Source organism: Numida meleagris, unplaced genomic scaffold (assembly GCF_002078875.1).
Source record: "Numida meleagris isolate 19003 breed g44 Domestic line unplaced genomic scaffold, NumMel1.0 unplaced_Scaffold359, whole genome shotgun sequence".
Classification (NCBI taxonomy): Eukaryota; Metazoa; Chordata; class Aves; order Galliformes; family Numididae; genus Numida; species Numida meleagris.
Window position 1 is genome coordinate 16,468 of NW_018364584.1, and position 24,618 is coordinate 41,085.

The 24,618-nt window shown below is 45.6% G+C and overlaps 1 protein-coding gene across 2 annotated transcripts in view; it reads right to left on the reverse strand.

Annotated features, from left to right (window-relative positions):
• Positions 1–24,383, reverse strand: part of FAM83H (family with sequence similarity 83 member H) — a 30,445-nt gene extending 6,062 nt beyond the window's left edge. Inside the window, exons 1-6 of one of the 2 annotated variants that reach the window (XM_021383237.1) lie at positions 23,403–24,383; positions 15,525–15,631; positions 7,570–7,914; positions 2,407–2,867; positions 1,117–1,281; positions 671–795 (exon numbers count right to left, since the gene is read on the reverse strand). In XM_021383237.1, the coding sequence (XP_021238912.1) occupies positions 671–795; positions 1,117–1,281; positions 2,407–2,853 (737 nt within the window). In that variant the 5' untranslated portion in view covers positions 2,854–2,867; positions 7,570–7,914; positions 15,525–15,631; positions 23,403–24,383. The remainder of the gene's footprint in view (positions 1–670; positions 796–1,116; positions 1,282–2,406; positions 2,868–7,569; positions 7,915–15,524; positions 15,632–23,402) is intronic. The other variant, XM_021383236.1, reaches the window with a different exon arrangement.
• Between the last annotated feature and the right edge of the window lie 235 nt (positions 24,384–24,618).

Below are 24,618 nucleotides of genomic sequence, written 5' to 3' on the forward strand. Positions count from 1 at the left end.
TATTCTATTCTATTCTATTCTATTCTATTCTATTCTATTCTATTCTATTCTATTCTATTCTATTCTATTCTATTCTATTCCATTCCATTCCATTCCATTCCATTCCATTCCATTCCATTCCATTCCATTCCATTCCATTCCATTCCATTCCATTCCATTCCATTCCATTCCGTTGTTCTGTTCTGTTGTACTTTCAGACTTAATTAAAAATTGTTTCTAATATCAGCGCAATAAAGGTTTACATTTACTTTCTTTTATGATGCCATTTGAGGGGGTTTTTGAGACCGCAGTGGGGGAATGTTAACAGACTACAGTAAACTTTGGTTAGGAGCAAGGATGTAACATAGGCTTCCCTCTAACAACAGGAAATGGGACGCAGTAACATAAACTCCTGGTTGATACACTTGGGCATAACATGAGCACAGTATAGTCATTAATAAAGAAAACATGAGTAGTTCCATACATCTAACTTGCTCTTGAAATGTAAACGCATACTCCTTGGTCTCTTTTAACTGTTCTGGTTTGGACCAGGTTGTTTGGTTAGAGTTGGTGACGCTTCTTTGGAGTTAGGTTTAGCACTTCCTCACTTGGAGCAGCTGAAACTGCATTACCCAGCAAACAGCCTATTATTCACTGACATTGGGCCATGTAACATTGCAGGGCTTCTCACCTGTAGTTGCCACTCAGCACCACCATGCAGTCCACCAAGAGGAATTTTTCTTTCACATGTCCTTTGAAAGACATCCCTGTGCGGCAGTAGTAGGTTGGGCCAGAAACTGTTCTCACCCTTAGGAACTGCAAACCAGACAAGGCTGTTACTTTCCCAGCCCCATTTTTCCCCTTACTCTTTTAATGTCCCTCCTGCCACCATTTTTACACTCCAGCACTAGCTGTTCCATCTGCATGCACAGTGGATAAGCAACCCTTTTTATCAGTGCATCCTTAGCCTTCAGGCCTGTATTGTGCCAGGTCTCCTGGCTTCACGTATATTTCTCTAGTTTCTGGCCCAGATTTCCACTTTCTCAGGTTTTTACTCTAAGAACAGCCCAACGTGTCCCAAGATGTATCCCTCTCAGGATGGGAATTATGGGTAGGGTTGGTCTTTGGTTTGCTCACCTCCACGTAGTTCAGATTGACTCTGCATTTAGCAGCTGTATCAAGGAAAAGCTGAGAGTTCATTTCATCGAGCAAGATGTACACAGGGACTCTGCGAGCAGCAACATCCAACACCTCAAACAGCAGATCCACATCAGTGAAAATGTCCATGACTATGGCTACCACCTGGGAAAAGAAGGCAGGAAAGTCTTCAGAGATCTGTGCCTGCCCGTGGCCTGACTGCTCATGATCCCCAGCACATCACAACATTCCAAAGCTGCACTGTTAAACTGACTCCATTTCAACTTCCTATTTAATGAGCTGGAGAACTGGAAACAGATTTGTTATCAGGCATGCATATCGTGTATATGAGGGTGCAAAGTGAGGGAAAATCCTCACTGCCACTGATCATTCCCTTACTCATTAATCCAGTGGTCACAGTAGGCATTTTTTGGTCACAGAACCACACTGGCAGGTATTATTCACCTGCCTGGCCACTACCTCCTCACTCCCTCCAACACATATGCCATTTTGAAATAAATTCCTGGCCATTGTTGAGTCAGCCACTGCAGAGCTACCTCTAAATGCCGCTAGTACCTTTTGAAGTAGCTTTTAATTGTAGCTTTTACAGTAGCTCTAGAAAACAACGCGTACGAGCGTCAGCAGGGGGAGCTGGGGCTGTTTAATCTGAAGGGAGACCTCTCATCGCTCTCTGCAACTACCTGAAATTATTCTACGGTTCAAAGCTCTGCAGGATTTCCCTGTCCTTCCCAACTCTTATCAATGTATGACAATACCTGGTGGGAAGGAGTAAGGAAGATGGAGCCAAACTCATCTCAGTGTTACCCACTGAAAAGACAAGACACAATGGACACAAACTGAAATACAGGATATTCCACTTACACAGAAGAAAAACTTCTTACTGTAAAGGTGACTAAAGATTATTAACAGGTCGCCCAGAAAGACAGCAGTCTCCACCCTTGGAGATACTCAAGGAAATGTCCTAAGTAACCTTCTCTAACTGACTCTGCTTTGAGCAGAAAGGCTAGACTAGATGATCTCCAGAGGTCCCTTTCTAAGCTTAGCTACTCTGTGATTCTCTGAACTCTTTCGTGGCCTTACACCATTTTTCTTGAGTCCAGAGAACAGCGACTAGCTTTGATGAAGTAAAGAACAACTTTAGAATCAACCTTCCTCTCTGTCAGGTCCTCAGAGCAAAGTTAAGGAAATCAGCAGAGGATATGATGCATCCCTTCGCACACACACTTAAAATCTTTCTCTCTGCTCTTGCTGGACTCTTTCATATCTCACCTGCTGAGCAGCTCGAATCATTCTGCGAGCCTCTTCCTTAATGCTGGGGTTGTCTGGGGGCGGTGGTTGCACGAGGGTTGTTACTTCTGTTCCTCTGAACCCAAAGACCATCGGCCAGCCTAGGTCAAGCTCAGGAACAGCAAGGTCTGAGTTCATGGGCCAGTATGTCCCAGAGGATCCATCCATGTCATTGTCACCTGTCGTGTCTGTGCCACCTTCCTGATGGGCATACTGGGGTTTCTGGAGATTCTGTATGATGTGATCCACCTCTGAGCTGCAAAGAAAATCGGGGGCTGCCTCCTCCGCCAGGAAGCGTTCATAACTTTCTTTGCCCTCTTCAGTAAGAATATCCAGAGCCAAGCGGTAATACTCCTTATAATGGGGGGGAAGGTAGTTAGGGTCAAGTGGATTGTCCCCCTGTGAGGAGCTTTGAGATCGGCGAGCCATGAGGGGAGGGAGAGCTGTAAGAAAAGAACAGCCAACAGTGAGAACAGCAACAGCAGGTTCACTTCAGTGACACATCCATCCTCATAAACGGTGAAAGCTGAGGGGTCATGATGGCAAAATCAAAAGAGAAGAGAGCATGTCGGAGAATCATAGAATGGTTTGAGGTGGAAGGGACCTTAAGGATCATTAGGTTCCAATCCTGCTGCCACAGGCAGGGCTGCCAACCGCTAGATCAAGCACTAGAACAGGTTGCTGAGGGCCCCATCCAACCTGGCCTTGAACACCCCCAGGGATGGGGCATCCACAACCTCTGGGCAACCTGTTCCAGCACCTCAGCACCTTCTCAGTGAAAAACTTCCCCCTAACATCTAATCTAAATCTTCCCTACTTTAGTTTAAAACCATTCCCCCTTGTCCTATCACTATCTGCCCCATGTAAAAAGTTGATTTTCCTCCTGTTTATAATCTCCCTTTACATACTGTATATATGTCTGGAATTACCAGAAAGTTTATTCATATTTAACGCTCACCTTAAAGTAGGCAAAGGTGGTAATCACCTAAGGAATTTAATACAGTTGAATGTTTGGGTGCAAAATAAGAAAGAAATCAATTAGGGCATCACAGTGATGAACACAGATGATGCATGTAACGGGAAATCTGGGCCAGTGGCTACTCATAGCTAAGCTAAAATTTGTCTTTTATTTTAAGCTTACTTTTTTTTTTTTTTCTCTGAAGAACAATGCTGCTGGTTATCATCTGAATTCCACTGAAGCTAATTTCCAAATTAAAAAAAAATTACTGTGCATAATATAGTAGTCAATGCAAATGCACGTGCATGTCTACAAATGCTCCCACTGAATCCTTAGAAATTGGGTCTTAACATCACCTCAGTATATGAACAGAAGCAAGGGTGTAAGTGGAATGCAGGCAAGTATGAGGTACCACACTGCTGTATGCTCAGAAATCCTCATGAGACCCATGAAGAAATAAAAACAAGGGGCATGATTGCTTCTTCAATCCCCTGGTGTTAAGGTTGGGAAAATCTGAGCTGAAAGGACATTTATTTGGTATTTTACAATTACTTGCCTGTAGGAAACCTATTACTTGAGACTCAAGACAAACCTGATCTTAACCAGATTTTGAAAGAAAAGTTTATCATGGAAGAAATACAACTCACATAATGGTACCTAAAGCTCCGAAGCTCTCTGGCTTCCTACCCTCCACTAATGCCAGTGCTCCTGGGGCTCTGTCACTGACACACCAACAGAGGCTTCCTCATAGTTAGAAAAAAAGAAGAGCATGGCAGTTCTTGACTATTCATGTAAAGTTGCCTTAACAGGAACGCTGAGTACAAAGGGTGGAAGCAGCTCCTGTTTTCAATACCATTCAAGACAGAGGATACTTCCCAAAACAGAAATGATTGTCATGGTTGTGGGAGGAAGAAAAAAAGGCTTCAGGACCATACAATCGCTGTCGTAAATCACTGTAAGAGTAAGGCTAGAGAAGGACTTTTCCATCTGACAACCTGCACAGCACAGATCAGAGAATACCAAGGCTGGACGTGGCTCTGGGCAGCCTGGTCTGGTGGTTGGCAACCCTGCATTCAGCAGGGGGGCTGAAACTCGATGATCTTTGAGGTCCTTTTCAACCCAGGCCGTTCTATGATTCTGTGATTCTATGATACCACAAGTAACTCTTATCTCACACTGTAACTCTTGGTAGATCTGCATGATACAATAGGAAAGAATATGGTCTTGCTATACACATAGCAACTGGATTCAGCAGGTCCCTGTGTGAAGTACTCCTTCAGATCATTGTCTTTACTGTCTACACATTACCTCTTTGTAGTGCATCTCATCTAACTTTATCTTTCCTGTCTGATTCTCATTCTTTTTTTTTTCTCTTAGAATAAAATGGGGACCACTAAATACCTCCATTTTGGTGTGCTCAAGTCACCTGTTTACCTGCTCTTAACCACTCTGGAAGTGTCTTTAGCCCCTCATTTTAAGGAAATGATCCCAGAGATCAGATCTTTCCTGGTTTCACATACTTCCTGAACCAGACCACAACGTCAAAGTAATGAAATCACGAATACTTCATAGAGCATCATCCTCGTTTTTCTTCTCTCATTTGACGTTCTCCACTTTAGTGATACAAAATTCCTAGTCACACCATCCTGCTGGAATTTCATGCTTGAACTCCTTGCCCCATGGACTTCCATAGCTTCACTGGAGTCTCATGGGCTGTGCTGGAGTCCATGCTGTTCAGCCTATTCAGACATAATCCATAAAGGGGATGAACAGTCATGCAGATAGATGGCAAATGCCTGATAATGCTAGCTTGGTGTGAACAGTAACTGTAAAAACAAAAAAAGGAAGACAAAACAGAAGAGCCTGATGATACTGACGTGACAATAAAAATGGCAAAGAGAATAAAATGTTGATAAAGTGATCCAGCAACCTTAATTCTGTATTATATCAATTAATATTTCAACACTGTTATAAATCAAGAAGGCAAAAATGGATACTTAAAGGAAAAATGACAGCTAATCTTAAACACTGTTTATTAAAGAATGTAGGTTTAGAGGGAACTTAAAACCTGGGCATGTTGCAAATATGAAAGTCTCATCCTCACATCTCAAAAAGGCTGTTATGAATACTAAGTACAATTCTTTAGCCCAGAGAAGCGGTCTACAAAATATGAGCAGGGACAGATGTCTGTTTTCTCCTCTGCTACAAGAACTAAACAGGTTTCAAATGAAACTAGTAGGTAGTGGTTTCAAACTGGACATCGGGAAAACCTCCTCAATTGTTCGTACCGTGCAGAATGCCTTCCCAAAGGATGTTTTAGGTATTGAAATATTGCAAGTGTCCAAAAAGCAAATGGACATCATCTCCACAGATGGAAAGAAAATCCTCTGGAGACCATTAAAGGTACCACTGTGGACAAGAGATCTCTGGAGAAGTATCGCCACTCTTCCCTATGCATTCGTGCTTGCCATGCTTGGTAAGAAAATACCAAATTGATATGTGACATTGCTTCTCATCTTATTTTGACTCTTTTGTCACTTCCAGCATCACTGCATCCTAGGATGAAGAACTGTTTTCACTGCAACACAGCATGCAGCTGTACAGAAATGCACATGGACCATATGAATCTACCTAAACCTGTAACTCTCATTCCATAGAAAATGATATTTCATCAGGATTTACAGTTCCTGATTGCTGACAAAGACCAAGTATCTCTGAGTCAAGAACTAACTAATGAAAAAAATAGTTTTAGACAGGTCTTTTCCCAACTACATGAAAAACTCCCACTTATGACTAAACTGTAGAATGAAAAAACAGCTGGATCCATCCCCATGCAAATCACGAGGCACTGGTGTTAGCTCTTCTGCCTCTCATAAACTGTGGGTGTGTAAGTTGGCACTTCCCACCAACGAAGTCAGTCTCACTGGTGAGGTATGTGTGCATCACAGCAGAGTCACCGTGCGAAGCTCAAGCTGATAAGTGCTGCTGGACCTGGACTGGACACCTATGCATATTGTTCCAGGAGCAGGGGGAACTAGGCACACTGGTCAGGGTAACAAATAACCAGGTGAGGATGAATTATGATGGTACAGTTCGGCTGTAAGTGTGGTTTCAACACTGGTGCTGCAGTGGCTGAACTGGTAGTGGTGGGGTTGAGGAGATGGCAATGGCAGCAGGAGACAGCACTGCTGCCTGGGGACAGCTGCACCCTGGGAAGGGGAGAAAGAGTACATAAAGTTGGATACAAAGAGATGAGGAAAATTGCCTGTTTTCTCGAAGTAGCTGTACTGGTCAGTGCCAAGATTTGCTGCACCCTTCTATCTCTGGTGGGCAACAACAAGTGCCCGAGGAGGCACCTATGAGCAGGAGAGACAGGCAATGCTTTGTCAGAACCCTTTTCCACTATCTAACAATTTGTGGCTGGAAAGGTAGGGCAGGAAACAAAGGAAGGCTGAGTGGAGCTGTGTTTGCAATAGAGGAAGTCGCTTAAGTCACCTCAGGCTTCGTGGTTGTCAATACATTCGCGAACAAGCAAGAAGTACAAGTGAACAACTGAAGAAGTACGTTTATGAAAAAGCAAAATCAAATCGTACTTATGTTTTCCTTTAAGCCACTGGCTTGAGGCAAACAAAGAGCTAGAGGAATTCCTGTGTAACTCAATATAGAGATCACAGCTGAGGTGGGACAGCCGTCCAGGAGGGTCACTGCTCTGTGAGTGGCATTTGGAAGGAGGCTCATGAGACGGAACAGGGAGAGACATCTGCAGCCCGCTGTGCTGCCACAGCAAAAACAGCCTTCCAGGAGGGCGTTGCCTCCGCACATATGTATTGGAGGCTATCATTTCTCTGCGTGCGCTTCAAGGAGTGTCAGCTTAGGCTGGGAAACCCATGGGGTGTCTGCCTGACTGGGCTCTGTGGGCTGGGCAGAGGGTGCGGTGTGGCCCGAGGGCAGGCAGCGAGCAGGTTTGTCAGCACAGCCTGGGCCATTTACTGGGCCACCAGCCCTCCTGCTGCTCAGCACACAGCATCTCCCACCTGGCAGCACGGTGAGGAGACTCCAACCACAGGACAATCAGCACAGAGATCTGTGCTGACCTCAGGGACCAGAGCTGGGCCCGAAGAGCAGAGCGGAGGGGCTGGGGCGGGGCTGGGGAGGAAGGGAGGCGGTTCCCCCCACGTCACCTTTACCTGTGAAAACAGAGCCAGAGGGCCGCAGCAAACACCTGAACCGGATCACACCAAACTCTGGAGCGTCACCGGTCCTGCCACCGAGTGACGAGGCCGGAAAATCTGCACCGTCACCCTCTTTGGCTCACAGGGTGAGAAGTGGGGAGGGAGATGCTGTGTCCTCCTTCAGCCAGCTCCTTCTTAGAAGGTAGTGCTGAGGAAGCACCATCAAACCCTGCTTCGAGAGCACCTGCCGCTGGCTGAGCGCGCCATTCCCGTGTCCGCCCGGCAAGGCTCTGTCATTCAGCTCCTCGCTTCCTTCAGGTGGTGATAATCTCTTTGAAGACAGATGCACCAATCTGAGAACTGTGAAAAAAAAAACAAAACAAAACAGAAGTTATGTATCTGCCACTGTAAGCCTACATGCTCAAGAGTTGCAGTGATAGACGGACAGTCCCTAACAAGTGGGTACAATAGATTCAGGAGTAGCTGTGTGTTTGGTCATTATGCTGTTCCCAAGGAAAGGCAGGAAAGCTGTAAAAAAATAGCTCTTTTCCCCCAAAAAGTCACCAGATAGCCCAGAATCTAAGTGTGAGGAAATTCCAAAGTTAGCTCACTTTTAGAATCACAGAATCATGAAGGTTGGAAAAGACCTCTACATTCATCAGGTCCAATCCCATCCGTGCCCACTGACCACGTCCCCAGGTGCCACATCTCCATGGTTCTTGAACACCTCCAAGGACAGCGACTCTGCTACCTCCCTGGGCAGGTGGTGCCAGTGCATTGCCACCCTTTCTGAGAAGACCTTGCACTTGGGTTTGTTGAACCTCATGAGGTTCACCTGGGCCCACTGCTCAGCCTCACTCTGGATGGCATCCCGTCCCTCTGCTGTGTCACCACACCCCACAGCTTGGTGTCATCAGCAAACTTGCTGAGGGTGCACTCAACCCCACTGTCGATGTCACTGATGAAGATATTGAAGAGTATTGGCCCCAGCACCGACCCCTGGGGGACACCACTCGTCACTGATCTCCATCCTGACATGGAGCCATTGACCACCGCTCTCTGGACTCGATCCTGCAGCCACTTCTTTGTCCATCGAACAGTCCACCCATCTAATCCATTTCTTTCCAATTTGGAGAGAAGGCTGTTGTGGGGTTCCTGACATCCAGATAGGTGACATCAGTGGCTCTTCCCTGGTCCATTGAAGCAGTGACACCATCATAGAAGGCCACCACGTTGGTCAAGCAGGATTTGCCCTTGGTGAATCCATGCTGGTTCTCCCGTATCCCCTCCCTGCCTTCCATGTGCCTTAGCACAGCTTCCAGGAGGATCCGCTCTACGATCTCTGCCAGCACAGAGGGGAGACTGACAGGTTGGTAGTTCCCAGGGTCCTCTTTTTTACCCTTTTTAAAAATGTGATGTTGGTTTTTTTCCACTCACCAGGGACTTCACCTGACTGCCATGAATTCTGAAATCTCGTAGAGCTTGGCTTGGAAACCACATCAGCCAATCTGCTCTGGACTCTGAGAAGCACCTCATTGGGACCCATAGACTTGTGGATGTTCTTCACGATGGTCACGAACCTGATCTTTGCTCACAGCGGGAGGGACATTACTTCCCCAATCCCCTCCTTGCAAATCAATCATACAGAAGTACATCTGTTTTAAAGCAGCCTACACAATACCAAAATAGGAGTTTTATTTCAAATTTTTCTTAAACATTCTGCAGCACTTAAGAAAAAAAATAACATGATGAGTAGGATTCTGGAGAGTAAAAGCAGTAGGGCAGTTCTTGGGAGCTACCTGGAAGGCATTCAGAAAGATGGGGTCCTGTTGCACAGGCAATGCGACTGCTGGTGTATCAGAAGTGGAACAAGTGTCTACACCTTGAGTCTGCACAAAATGGAAAATAGACTGATACAGACTGACAGTGTATGAACAGCCTCAAGGGCAACTGGTTGTGCATACATCCATAAGGAAGGATTACCATGGCCTCTGGGCCCCATGAAAACTTGAAAGGGTTGAAGTTTCTGTATACGAGGAGAAAAAGCTCGAGCAAATCAAGACCTTTTTATCCACTGTGTCAAACACACAGGCAGCTGACTTCCCAGGCCAAATGGGCATCTACAGGCAGGGGTTTGTTCGTGGAAGCAGAGAGGTGAGTGATAATGTAGTGATATTCTATACGGCAGTCTTCCTTAAAGCTACTAGAGTGCTTTCTAGTTAGCAGCTGTTAGCATTTATATGGAAAGAAAAAAATGTAAGCAATGTGTAAGGTGGTGTGGTGTGCTTTGTGTGCTTTCTGCATGCTGCAGAACTGGCTGGCATTCTTTAATTCCCTGATCAGCAGCAACCCAATGGCTTGCATGGAGAATGCTGCTTTGTGTCTGCATATACAGTCAATATTGTGTATTTGCATTAAACCATTTGTGAGCCCTAAAAAGTATGAGTGGTTTCTCTGAAGAAATATCCCAGGAACACTTAGCATTGGCACCACCCCAATAAACTTCACCTAGCTTCTCACATGCTGCTAATCTGCAATGCACATAATCCATGCTTTACATGGCAAAAGATGCACAGAATGACCAATACGCTTTCAGCAGCCTTTCAAACTACTTTCCTGTCAATGCAAGCAGCAGAGAAGTTAGCTGCAACTTCAGATACTATCTTGCTTCAAATATTATCACAGTAAGCATGAGCTGATCCCAAGTCAACACGTACGACCTTACAAAAGTGACTTTGGTACGTCCTGAGCAGAAACTGCTGCAAATGCTCAGTCATTGTGGTGCAGCAGAATCACCAGCGCTTTCGGATTCCACACGCTTGTTATCTTTGCAGGTACGCTCCTGGTACTGCCCATCTTGCAGAACTCATCTAGGCTCTTCCTGCATTTAATTAATGTATTACTGGGTTTTTAGGAAACTTGCCAAAATCTGAGGTAGCGGTTCAAATTTGGTGCTCATAAGCTCCCAACTCCTAGCCTGCGTCTCTTGTTCTAGGACAAATAAGCCAGCATCTGATGACTAATTCCCCTACAAATTAGATGAAAATGACAACATACTATTTAAGGCTAATGCTGGTTTTTCACAATGAAGTTTCCTCTCTCTCTATATATATATATTTTTACTACTATCTCTTTATAAGAAAAGATATTAAGATACTTGGAAGTGTCCAGAGGAGGGTAACAAACCTGGAGACAGGACTGGAAGCTGTGTCCCGTGAGGACACCTGCACTGTACAGTCTGGAGAAAAGAAGGCTGAGAAGTGATCTCATTGCTCCCTGCAACAACCTGAGCAGGAGAATAGGACAGGGAGGTGCTGGCCTCTTCTCCTGAACAGCTGATTATAGGAATGGCACAAAGCAATGCCACGGGAGGTTCAGACTGGACATTAGGAAAAATGTCTTTGCTGTGAGGGTGGTAGAACACTGGAACAGCTTTCTAGTGAGGTGGCTGATGTCCCATGGCTGTCAGTGTTCATGATGCATTTGCATAATGCCCTCAATATGCTTCTGCTTTGGTTAGCACTGAAGAGATCCACCAGGCAGATTTGAGCTTTGCAGTTCCCTTGCAACTGAACCATTCTGTTCTGCTCTATTCTGTCCTATGCTAACTGGTTTTGATCCACTCAAAATACGTCAGTTATCACACTGCATGCTGTGCAGTTACAATTCACATGCATCAGAGAAGTTTAGAGGTAATACTAAATATGCAGTCCCACCCCTGTTACTGTTTGCCAGGAAGGGCAGCTAAGTATGAGCCTTTTACAGTGAGGATGGTGAGGCACTGGAACAGGTTGCCCAGAGATGTGGTGGAAGCTCTGTTCAGGCTGGATGAGGCTCTGTGCAACCTGATCCAGCTGTAGCCATCCCTGTTCGTTGCAGGGGAGCTGGACCAGAAGACCTTCAAAGGTCCCTCTGCACACTAAGGATTCTATGATTCTGTGATGAGCAGTTCCTCATTCTGTATTAAACCCGTGGCAGTTGTCATGTAGGAGCTCCAGAAAGGACAAAATGAAGGGAATATTTCGCAGAAGCAGTAAAACCAGGGAGAGGGCTCTGTGAAATGGACAGCCCATGTGGGTCCTTACTTTCTTAGAACTCACTGACAAAGGCTCTCATTAAATTTAGATGGCAAATCTTTGCTTTTACGCCTTTGTTCTTTCGATGAGAACTCACTGAATCCCTTGTCAAATTTCCTGAATCCAGAGTGACAAAGATTACGACACACATTACTTATTGGTCTTCTTGCATGATGGCTGGATTTTCCTAGAAGATTATGGTAGCACGTACAACAAAAGAGGAACTCCATGAGGGAGTTGCCTTCTTGCTTAAACTTCACCTGCAAATCTCTTTTTACAGCTTCATTCACCCCCCCACACCCCCCAAAAAAAAGAAAAAAAACAATAAAAACCCACCAACACAGACATCATATTTTTGGAAGTCTGAACCACTGTAACTGATGGAAGCCATTAAGTCACAAACTAAAAATAACATACCGAATGTATATGGAAGCCTGTAACTACCGTTAATCAGAACTTTGCTTATTTACATGTTTATTTACTCAAATTAGGAGCTTCACTTTACCCAGTTGGCTAGGCAGGGTTTACAAATTTTAATGACATCATCTGGGGAGTTATCTAGTGAAAAATGAAGACGCTAAAAAGAATAATGATGTGGCACCACTAGATCGGGCTTGAGGTCACGGTCATTTACAGAGGGTACTGTGATGTTCTGTACTGCAGTTACAGTTCAGGAGCTGGAACATACATTTACAGAGGAGAGATCACATCAGTCATTTCCTCCAGCTTCTGCAACTGTAAGCAGCCATGTGACAAACGATCAGCTCAAGAAGAGCCACTGCCCATCCCTCCTCCCATTCATGTGCCAAGTTCTGAAGAAAGACCCTTAGTACCAGAGCCCCAAAGCAATGAAACTGATAATGAAATATCAGAAGGGAACTGGAAAGATAAAGCACGCTACCAAAGTCCTTCACACATTCAGCAGCTCCAACTTGACCAGAAAAAAAAAAAAAAAATCACAGGAAGAACACTGCCCCTACATTGCACAAGAAAGCAAAGGACCCCTGTTTTATCCTGCTAATAAGACCTGGAAATTGTTCTAAACTTGATTTTATGAGCAGAATGCAGCAGCATGGGACCTGAGAATTTCTTTCAGGCCATTAAGCGTGCTGGCATATAGTACTAACTAACTTGCTCTGCAATCCCTTTGTTTTAGAAATATCCAAGCAGACATACCAGGCAGCGAGAGGAAAAATTCCAGCTTCTTCCCAGCACCTGGCCCTTAAGTGTTGGATAAACTGAACATCAATAAAGTGCAAACAAACTGGAACAAGGGGAGCAATTCAGGGATCTGCACACAGGTGTTTAATGCCACCTGGGACGCCCTAAGGCATTCTGCCTGGCTTCCAGCTGCTGGTTGAGAAAGGTGTGAGTCTCTCACAGGGCTCCGTGCCACATCTGCCACGTTTCAAACACCTTAGGGTGCCTAAAATGACACTAAACATGAAAGTTTTGGCAACAGAATTTTTCCCCAACAGATTCATTAACTAAATGCAAAATAATTGTTTTGTGTTGCCCTTTTAAGTCAATAAAACTGACTGCATATGTAATGAGAATCATCTAAAACAGACACTTCTATTTGGTCAAGAGTGGCTAAAAGTTGCCAGGCAGAAAAGGATCTGGGGTGCCGGTCCACAGCTGGCTGAAGCCAGCAGTGCCCAGGTGGCCAAGAGGGCCAATGGCATTCTGGCCTGCATAAAAAATAGCGTATTTAAGATAAAATTGCTTCCCTCCTCCTGATTTTACACCCGTGGGTATTGATCTTCACTGACCTTCAGCTCATTGGTTACTCTGATACCCATCAGTTCTTGAAATGTTGTTGGGATACAATCTCCTTTTTCTACCTGTGAAATGGATTCTTCATCAGTACGTGTATAAACGAGTTCTGATGCATCAGTTTATCAAGCAACCCAAGGTGCTCTGTATACGTGCCTTCTACTTCTGTTGACCTTCCCAAAAACTCAAGTATCTATAAGCTTTATCATTAGTGTTTTTATTTTACCGATCAAAATATGAACTAGAGACAAAACATGTCACTGCCCTTTTTGAGTATCTGTTAAATACAAACCTACCCAACGATCTCTTATTTTTTTTTTTGAAACAAAACTTCTTAATAATTTAAAGTGTGCATTCTAATTTGGAAATGTCTGTTGCCTCGTCAGTATCACAACTTCCTTTAAGCAAAGAGCACACGAAGGGGGATTATTAAATTATCTTATATAGTATTGCAAACTGTTAGCTTAGCACTGACTATTGCCAGCCATTGAATATTTGCCTTGAATACTGCAACTGGGCGTTTCACTGTCTCATTCTGCCTGTAGCTGTGGATGTCTGTGTCAGAGGAAGATGAAAAGCCCTACATACAATCATCTGGCTGCGCCATGAGGAAAGCCACTTGCCCAGTCCTTCAGACAAGACCTCAATCCGAGAAATATATCGCTTTTCTTTCAGTATATAGATGAAGAAGCAATAGTCGTGACCAGCATGCAGCACACAACCCTACCCTGCAGGCATTCTGACTGGTAGAAGCCAGCAGAGCAGAGTGGGTAGAGAACAGAAGTGCAGACCCAGAGCAGACCAATCGATCAGCCTGCACACCCCAGGCACTCGTACGCACCCATGAAGACATTCCTCCCAATAACTACGTTTAAATGCATGCGTTAGATAGGTTTTAGTTTAAAAATACCATACAGCTGCGAGGCAGCCATTTTCTTAGCCAGCGACTTCAGCCATCATTTACTTTTCCTGCAGTGACAATGAATCTTATTTCAAAGTCAAACTAATCTTCAACTTCCAATTTTAACAGTTTCAGTGCCTCCGTTAGCAAAATAGGAAAATTACCTAAAACCAGACCTTGTTCAAGTGCAGTGTAGATCACTTCTTAGCTTTTTCCATGATAAATCCAACAGATTTTCTGTTGGTGGGGTCTGTTTATTGTCCCTGGACAATGCTTGTGGCTTTTCGTTATAAATTCTCAGGACTTCCTCTAAAAATGTAATTTGTCTTCACATCACCACTCCAAAACAAGGAAAAGTGTCCTCCTAGTGGCTTTATTTATGCTCCACGTCACAGTGAAATGACTAAATATTCAATTCCAACCTTCATTCTGGATTTCAGTATATTGTTTTTCATCTTAAAATACATTTCATCAGATTGTGATGTTGCATGTACTGAGAGTTACCATTTCCTAAAACTTTATGCTATCACTGAAAATTCCCAAGGCTACTTAATGATTACCTGAACATTTCAGCAAACTCCTGAGTAGCACTAGACAAAGACTCAATTGCTGGGATGTCTGGTAACAATGAGCATTAACACCCTCTCTTTAATGATCAATAGCATCCTAACAGAAAACCTGTTAATGTAACATAGGATTTCTAATCATATTTCAGAAGTTTTAGGTTACTTTGAAAAGTCTGGGTTTATGATAATAAATATACTCACGCTATCACCAACCCAAACTGTTCATTTACTTGAATCTCAAAGGGCATGCAATTCTGGTTTTCCTTTGTATGAATAACCTTGCACCAGCAGCACGTGGTTTCATTGGCATTATTCTGGCTTTTGAGCTAGGTTGGTTATGTTTTGTTCCAGAGTTACCCACACTCCTCTCTGGATTTAATGATTTCAGTATTTATTATCAGGTACTTTCAGTAAACTTTGTGGGAGATCTTATCAACGGCCTTCTGAAAGTAATCTACTTTTATACACTGAAATGATTTTAGCATATTCATCTAGCTAATAACTGGTAGAGTATGGACTCATTACGCAATTACTGTGAAGTAAGCTATGTTTGTAGAAATCTCATGATATTACCTGCCATGCACTTTCCTTGTCATGAGTGAAAGGTAATTACTTCTTCAATGTAAGTGAACTGTAGTACCTTGCACTTACCACAGTAAGGGTATACACGTACAGGCAGCTGCTATGAAAGAGCTGCTCTCTGATGACACACCTCAGTATACAGCGCTTTTGTGGGCGGCCATGTCCTTAATCTGAAACTGTATTTGAAATAACATATGTCACGCAATTTTCTCCCATTAAATTGCTATGATGACTCTTCCTTATATTAATGATGTTGATGTAGATCATAATCCTCCATAAAGATTATAGGTTTTCCCAATCCCATTCCACACAGTATATTATACTCTGTACTCCTGTGTATGGTGCTCTTTAGCACCATAGGTCTTTACTTTGTGGCTTCCCTAAACAAAGAGACCCAAAATGTTCAGTATCCAAGATTCACTCTCACTCTCTGAACCCTCTCTTTACTGTATGTTTCTGAAACTGGATGACCAAGGGAGAACAGAACATGAAATCCTCTGTATGGGATCAGATCAAATGTCTTGGTAGTCCAGAATCCCGTTTCCAAAAGGATCTAAGAGTTGATCATCTGGAAAACATACAGAGATAGGATGAGCATTTATAATGCTTCACCAGCTTCTCTAACTCAATTTTAGTTTCTTGAGGCACAAGGACTTCCCGAGCCAGATACACTTTAATGACTGTAGACAGCTTCAAAGGATTTTGCTATCATAAACTCACAATGAGTTTCCCTAAATCCATGCATAATTTCAGTATCTACAACAGCCAGAGGCAGGAAGTTCTACAGCTCAGCTATAAACAACAACCTCCTTTGCTTTTGAACCTGCTGCCCGTTCTTTGGTTTTCCGCTTTGGAAAAAATCAGTATCTGCTGAGCCTCATCGTGCCACACTGATTTCACATGTCAACTCAATCATCACATTTCTAGAAGGAGAACACCACCTTATTCAACTGTTTCTTGCATGGAAATAGTTCCGTGTCTCTGAGAATCCTCCAGTCTAGTCTCTCTGAATTATTCACTTCTACTGTATCATTTTTTGAAACTGTGGGACTGGAGCTCCAAGATGAGAGTGAAATGCACCTTTATATATAGTGCTGTAATCAGAGAATCACACCTACGAGGATCATTGAGTCCAGTGCCTGGTCCCACAGACAACCACTCAAAACCCCAAACCCAATGTCTGAGAGTGGTGTCCCAATGGGACAGCACTGGGGAGCTGTTCCATGCCCACCACTCTCTGGCGTGGAACCTTTTCCAAACTCTCAGCCTGACCCTGCTGCTGTCACCAGAGAGCCGAGATCAGCGCTTGCCTCTCTGAGAGGAAGCTATAGATGCAATGGGCCTCCCCTCAGCCTCCTTCTGGGCTGAACAAACCAAGGGACCTCAGCTGCTCCTCATACACGTCCCCCTCCAGACCCTCACCATCTTTGCAGCCTTCATTTGGATGCTAATAGTTTTATGCCCTTCTTATATTGTGGCACCCAAAACTGTACACAGTCCTCGAGATGAGGCCACACCAGCACGCAGTAACTCTTTACATTCTGTTCCTTTCCTAACATTCCATTTGATTTTGGACTACTACGGAGCAATGAGTATCCTGCTAATGGGTAAGACAGGATTACTGTTTGTTTTTTTTTTAATTTCCTTTCAGTTTTTCCATTGCTGAAGTGCCCCAGCAACAAGCAATTCGTTTTCCTGAATCCCAAGTGGAGACAGGCAAGCACCCGTGCTGGTTTGGTTCAATTTTCAGTTACAGTAAAAGGTTCTGGCTGGGAGTCAGAATCCTGCTGCTGCTAGATGAGGTATCAGCAATCATTAAATGGGTCCTTGCTTAAGAAGCTCTCATAATCAAGACCACATTAAACAAGACAAAAAGATGAAAGGGAAAGATATCTACGGAGTGCAAAGGAATAGGGAGATGTGCAAATTTAGCAGTGTACATATCATCTGCTGTGAAATTAAGTGGCTTATAAGCAGTATACTACAGCCAGCTTCTACAGGGAGACAAGAAAAACAAACCTTTGATGGAGTTTCATAACATAAGAACTATCACAATGCCTAAAGAAAAGTATCTTGCACGAAACAGATAAGAAGTCTGATTGGGAATGTTATGCTCCACCATTAAGAGCGCATGGAACAAGAGGAAACGGTTGTGAATTTATTTTTTACGTAGATTCTAGACTAGCTTTCATTTATCATTTGGTAAGTCACCACACTGGCTCCCATTTTCTGTGCTGTCACACAGAATTGGTATTTCATGTAGGAAAAGACTAGCACTGATTCACTATGTCCTCTCTCTTGATCTGGAAGGCAGTTTGCATTTCATGCACTTCTCTGCCCTCCTAAACAATAATTTCATAAAATCATGCTTATAAATTTTTATGTATCGAAAGCACCAGTCATGAATTAGAACCTCGCCATATTAGGTAATGAATGAACCCAAACTACAAACCTGAGTTCCTCCCCAAGAAATTCCTCGTCTCGGTACATTAGAAGAGACAATAATGAACACAGACAGGGACAGGAGAGGGCAATATAAAGAAGCAAGTATTCAGCACACTGCTCCTCAGAAGTTGCTGCTTAGCATGTTAATATAGGACAGATGTTTTTGTACAGGACGAAGCTGAAGGAGAAGGCAGACTTTGTAGCTGCTTATGAATGACTCCTCCCATGCTCAGGGGCAGCGGATAAAGGAAAGCACGAAGGAGCTTGCAGAAAACCTAACAAGTGGGAGATGAAAGCAGATAAAATGGGCTGATGAGAGACAGGATTTCATCTCAGTAGCGAAGGTCTCCCCCACCCATCTGCTTGGGCTTTCCCAGGGACACTGGGTTGGTTGCTCCTGTGCCAGCACATCTCTGCAGGTGATCGCTTCCCCTCTCAGCCAAAACACATCGGCAGGGGAGAAACAGGAGGACAGAAAGGAGCATGCAGCAATTCATTCACAGTTACCAGGAGGCATTTGGAGGAGGGAGTCTCCTGTGGAAACTTCCTCTGGCTTGGCCTGAGGTCTGGCTCTGTGCACATTGGTATAATTGGGAGCAACTTTATTAGTTTGATACTATCAAGCTATCAGCCCAGAGAATGCTGCCCACTTCATAGTGAAAACAGTACAAGGTGTTGTGGTCACAGCCTACAAGTATCTCTGCAGAGAAAAACGTTCACTCATAAGGACATGTTTAATCTTAGGCAGAGGAGGTAAAAACAACAGCAGAAGCTAGACATAAAAGCTTTCCTTTCACCTCTAGACTAAAACTAAGAGCAGAAACTAAATATATACACATGCAAAGCTTGTTGGCTTGTGCATCATTTGATGCCTTCTGACATTTCAGCGGACTTTAACTTCGTTTCCAGAAGAGCACTGTGAAATTCTGGTCTCAGAAAAGGGGACTGAAGGCTCATTATGAGACCACAAAGCCCTACAACCACCAAAAAAAAGACCTGCGTTTTTCTTCATACTCCTGAATGAAGAAAATGTCAGGTGGGAATCAAAAATGAATTAAGATGGACTGTGTTTCTCCGCCTAAACAAAAGGAAACCGGCTCGATGTTTCCTTTCCATCTGCTGCTGCCTAATGCCAGCCCCGGTGATGCCTCAGCACCTCAGGCTGGCTTTATCTCCCTTTCCAATGCTGACTCCAGTGCTTGTTGCTACGTGTTCTGCCTGCACAGCAAGTTCCCAGTCTGCCTCTCTCAGGTGATGACTTCCCTGGCTAGACCTGCTTCTCTGCTTCCAGACACTCCCAAAAGCTGAGGCCTCCACAGCGCTCCATGCACCAGTATAGGGAATTGCCAGACAGCAAGCAATGGCTGTTCTCATACTGGTTGGACAGGGGTGGTAGAAAATGATCTCTGCCCGAGACCCCACGCTTATATGCAAGTACATGCACAACTTACTGGGCTTAAACACCTTGTTTTTTTGTTGCCTAGGTACCATCAAGAGGAGAGGGCAACTCAAAGCAATTTACTTTTGCCTGCCAGGCTCCAAACACGGTCACACAACCCCTTCACACTATCAGCATTTGAGGGACTGCCAAATTCCAATCAAGAAGCGAATCAAAATCATTTTGAGAGTCATCAAGGATGCATCCTGGAGAAAAATGTGAAGTAGCGATTTCTCAACTGCGATCTCGAAGGGAGGAGTGAGTGGGCCGCAGCTGGCTCATGTTAAATTGCATCACTTTATGAGCCTCTTTATGGTGGGCAGTAAAGAATTGTCAAGTTTCCAAAACGTCCTGAACCTCCAAAGCTTCGACACAAATGACTTAAAAATGTATATTTGGCTTAATAAAATAGAAGATAGGAGAACAGGCTGCTAATATTCTTTGAGAGTAAGTTTTAGGAGAGGAAAGTGATGCCTATGGTAAAACTACTTGGGCTGGCATGGTAACAAGACATGGAAAATGTTGGCTTGCTCTCGAGGAAATGTTGTATTAGATAAGAGAGTGGGAATGGATCAGTCTCCTGGAATATGGTTTGAGATGTTTTCGGTTCTTTAGTTCTGCACCGTGTGATGGATGGATGGCTAGTGCTTTCTAATCCTGGTGCAGCAGGCCATTAACAGTGACAGCCACGCTCATCCTTTCCAGGAGCTACTCCTGTATGCACCAGCCTTCTGTACTAAGGATTTTACTTCTACTGAGAAAGGATCTTTTAACTTAAGGCCTCTCACTTGCCAATCTCATTGTGATGTGCACGTAGCACTTTCAGTTTTCAAGTGTACCCCAGAATTTTCATGGTTTAGAAATAACATACTGTCATGGAAATTTTACAAGAGCTTCAGCAAAGGATGCTAGACCACGTCCCTCTTTCAATCTTCCCTTCTGTATTTTCTGCTGAAGTCTCTCAGTGCTTTCATTCTAAAGTTCTCTTGGTTGTAGGCTCAATGCCTGGGTTACTGTTAAAGTTTCTGTTTGGAAGATAAAAATAGGAAATCTGTTATTCCTGTCACAGTGTCCTGTGTACGCAACTCCAGGCTTCCACTTCTGGTCATCTGACCAGCCTCTACTAACAACCCTATGTCAAAGCACCTGAGCAAATGTGATGCCACTCTTTACTCTAGATGTTTTATATGGAAATATTAACTGCTGTAGAATCAAAACGAATCATTCATTCAGAAGGGCCAGGGGATCTTCCTACGGGCCAGTGGAAGGGCAAAGTAGAAGAAAAATTACATGTCGTAACCTTCCTTGTGAAGTGGTTATTGAGAAAGTATTTCAGCTTGTCAATCTTAACTCTTATGCAATAATAAAGAGTGTGCAGTGGCATATGCAGTCACTAGAGCAAAACAGTATTTAGAGCTACTTCTTTGTGCTAAGACAAACTGAAAACTGAGATCCTGCATGTAAAAGGGTCCTCTACAGAGAGATTACCTGAGGAGACAGCAATGCTTATGCCAAACTCGCTCTTTCAGTCAGTCATAGAATCATACAATCCTCAGAGCTGGAAGGGACCTTTAAAGATCATCTGGTCCAAATCCCCTGCAATGAACAGGGACATGCACAGCTAGATCAGGCTGCCAGGGCCTCATCCAGCCTCACCTTGAAAGTCTCCAGGGACGGGGCATCAACCACATCTCTGGACAACCTGTTCCAGTGCCTCACCACCCTCACTGCAAAAGACTTTTTCTTATTGCTAACCTAAATCTACCCTCTTTAAGCTTGAAGCCATTTCCCCTTGCCCTGTCACCACAGACCCTGCTAAAGAGTCTGTCCCCTTCTTTCCTGTAGCTCCCCTTTAGATACTGACAGGCCGCTCTCAGGTCACCTCGCAGCCTTCTCTTCTCCAGGCTGAAGAGCTCCAGCTCTCTCAGCTCATCCTTGCAGGAGAGGTGTTCCATTCTGTGGATCACTTTTGTGGCCCTTCTCTGGATGGGCTCCAGCAGGTCCGTGTCTCTCTTGTACTGAGGACTCCACATCTGGACGCAGTACTCCAGGTGAAGCCTCACTAGCACAGAGCAGAGGGGCAGGATCACTTCCCTTGACCTGCTGGCCACGCATCTTTTGATGCAGACCAGGATATGGTTGGCTTTCTGGCCTGCAAGGGCACGTTGCTGGCTCATGTCCAGCTTGCCATCCACCAGTACCCCCAGATCTTTTTCAGCAGGACTGAACTCAATTCTTTCATCCACCAGTTTGTATTGGTCATGGGGACTGCCTCAACCCAGGTGCAAGATCTTGCATTTGGATTTGCTGGACCTCATGAGGTTCACCTGGGCACACTGCTCAATCCCTTTCCTTGGATTTTTATTTACCAGAGAACGTGTATAACTTCAGGAAAACATCCAATAATGTATGGTGTAATTTGGAGGATAACTTCATGCAGCCTTGGGCCTTTACTGTCTCCCACACCTGACTCAGATTTTAGAAAACAACTCTTTTTCATCAAGGTTTGCCAAATGGGGCCTGAAGAGCAGCCCAAAAGTGTTCCACTTATTCATAACATTGAAAGAAGTCCAATCCTGCAAGGTTTGGTGCTAAGTTTCAGTTGTTCAGAAAGTTGCAATTGCCTGAACCACGAGGTAGAGCAGGTAAGTGTCTGTCTCCTGAGCCTTGATCCTACTCTGGTACCATTACACCATACTCTGGTGTGACATTTTCACTTTTTCCTTTGACGTGCAATTTTCCCTACAACCAGTGAGCATTACTTTTTTCTTCCTCAGCATACTACTATATGCACTGCCAGATAACAGCAGACACACCTCTCTCAGTAGTTCCAGTACAACTCTGAAGCTCCTCAGATAAATAGAAGCCGGGCTAAAATGAAAATAACATTGTGTCCCCAAGCTGCAGACCTGTGCCACTTCTACTGGGATAAAGGGATGCTACCTTTTTTCTTGTCTGCTTGTCTCTTTATTCTCATCCAATGAAAACACATGCTACTGTAGACCGTGCAAAGTGTCCTGGTCACCAGAGTTCTGCACTGTATTTGTCACTGCTCTGCGTGGAGGCTCGTTTGCTGTCTACAGTTGTTACTTGCATGTTTGTCCTCTATCACAGCTGAGCTTATTGCAACTTTCATGAATTAACTGCTTTCAGCAGAAGGTTTTTATAGGAACTTCTTTCCCTCTCCAAGCGCCTCCTCGTCCTCCTCTAACCGTTTTAGATGATAGAGAACCTGGGTCCTCAGGCCAGGCAAAGGCCATAATTGAACTCTATTGACTGTAGTCACTTTAGAGTGCTGAGAACACAAAACCTTCTCCTTCCTCTCTACACAAAACCAGAGTTCAGTCAGACAGGCTCACATCTGTGGAAAAAATGAGTTATACGTGCGTGTGCCTGTGTGCGCCTGTGTCCATACACATCAGTCTGTGCCTTTACATGTACGTGCATGAATGTCTGCGTCGCTGCTTGCAGGCCATGTTGGCAGACAGCTATACACCCATGTATGCAGTGTGAGGACAAAGCAGGCATGGGGACAGTGTGCCTCATAAGATGTTTCCTGGCTCTTTGCCTTCTGCAGTGCTCTTCCAGCCCTACTACCACAAATTGTCCCAGTATCTGGAACACACCTGCCTACAAGGGTTTCCCACCCCAGAAGAAGGCCAGTTCACACTCCATGGGAAGCTGAGTTAGGCTGTGAGATCTCTTCCCGAGGACAGGGCTGTTTGGAAATGTCCACTCCTTGGGTTTTTCTCCAAAAAGATGGGACAGGTAGCCTGAGCAAGAGACTGACGAGTCTCTTTCCTCACAAGCCACAACACTGTGCTGTGGCACTCTCTCTCCCAACTCGCCTCCCCCATCTCCTCAGACTCTCGTTCTCCCACCGCAGTAGTTGAGACGTATGCCTTTGAACCCACCAAGCAACCATCTCCCACCTGCACAAAGTCCCTGCCCCACATTCTGAGCGCCCAGCTCAGTGCAGAGGAGCCGGAAAGGACCCTCCCCAGCCCCTGCCCACCGCTTCATGCCGCCATTCGAGTACCCCAGGAGGTCTGAACTTCTCCTACCTTCCCAGGTGTGCCGGGCAGGTGGTGGGTCGTGCTCTCAGCTGGCTCTGCGCTCCCCTGGACGTGCCTGCAGCCTGATTCACGGGCACCTCCGAGCCTGTAGAATCAAGCTCCACCCAGGGCAGAGGGTGAGTAAGAGCGAGAGAAAGGCAAACTCCGGAGAGTTATTCCCTCCCCAGGATTGCAGGGGAGCCAGAGATAAGGGCTGCACATTCCTGAGCCGCAGGCAGCCTCTCCCTTCCGTCTGCCCTGAGCCTGTCGGACCAGCTCGGGCCTGGCGCTGGGAGCAGGCCTGGGAGCAGGCTCAGTCCATTGCAGGGGACCGTGGCTGCCAGCCCCAGCCTGGGACCAGGCACACCGCAGCCCAGCACCGCCCTGGGACAGCGGGTTCGGGCTTGGCAGGACCTTGACACGCTTTGGATCCATGCTGGAAGGACTGTGGTGTGCAGTGCAGTAGGGCCTACTCAGGGGCACCACCACAACAGAAGTGCGGCTGGGTCCGAGGCCTCCACCTCCCTCAGCAGAGCACTGTGCAGAGGGAACCTGAGGCCTTACCCACACACCCCCATCTCCCCGGGAGTGCCACCAAAGGGTACCTGAGGCCTTACCCCCAGCAGCCCATCTGCCTGGGGTACCCCAAAGGGGTCCCTGAGGCCGTACCGCACAGCCCCATCTCCCTGGGAGTGCCCCCCAAAGGGCCCTTGAGGCCTTACGCATGTACCCCCGCGTACCTGGGAATGCCCTCAAAGGGAACCTGAAGCTGTACCCAGGGTAGCCCGGCCCCCCCCCAGGACGGTGAGCCCATAGCAGTACCACCCAGCCCCACTGACAGAGGGCTGCCCAGCTGGCACCGCGCAGAGCCGGCTCCAGGTGCAGGCAGAAAAGGGTTAAGCGAGATTCCCCGCAGCCCCGGGCGTGGCAGCTCCTGTTATTTCGCCTTTCATGTTCTATCTTATTCAACTTGGCAAGCGCCGCGGCTGCCGTGTGTCGGGCGGTGCCCGGGCTGCGGGGAGGGTGCGGCGGGAGGCGGCTCCGCGGGAGGCGGTGGTGACTCAGGGCTGGCGGCCCGGTTCTGGCGGGCCCGGGCACCGCGGCGGGCGGGGCGCGGGCCTGGGGACGCGGGCGCCATGTTACAGAGCTGCGGAGTTATAGGGGGTGGAGCCCGGCCGGGACGCACCGCGGAGTGCGGCGCTCGGCGGCGGCTTCCAGTACCGCA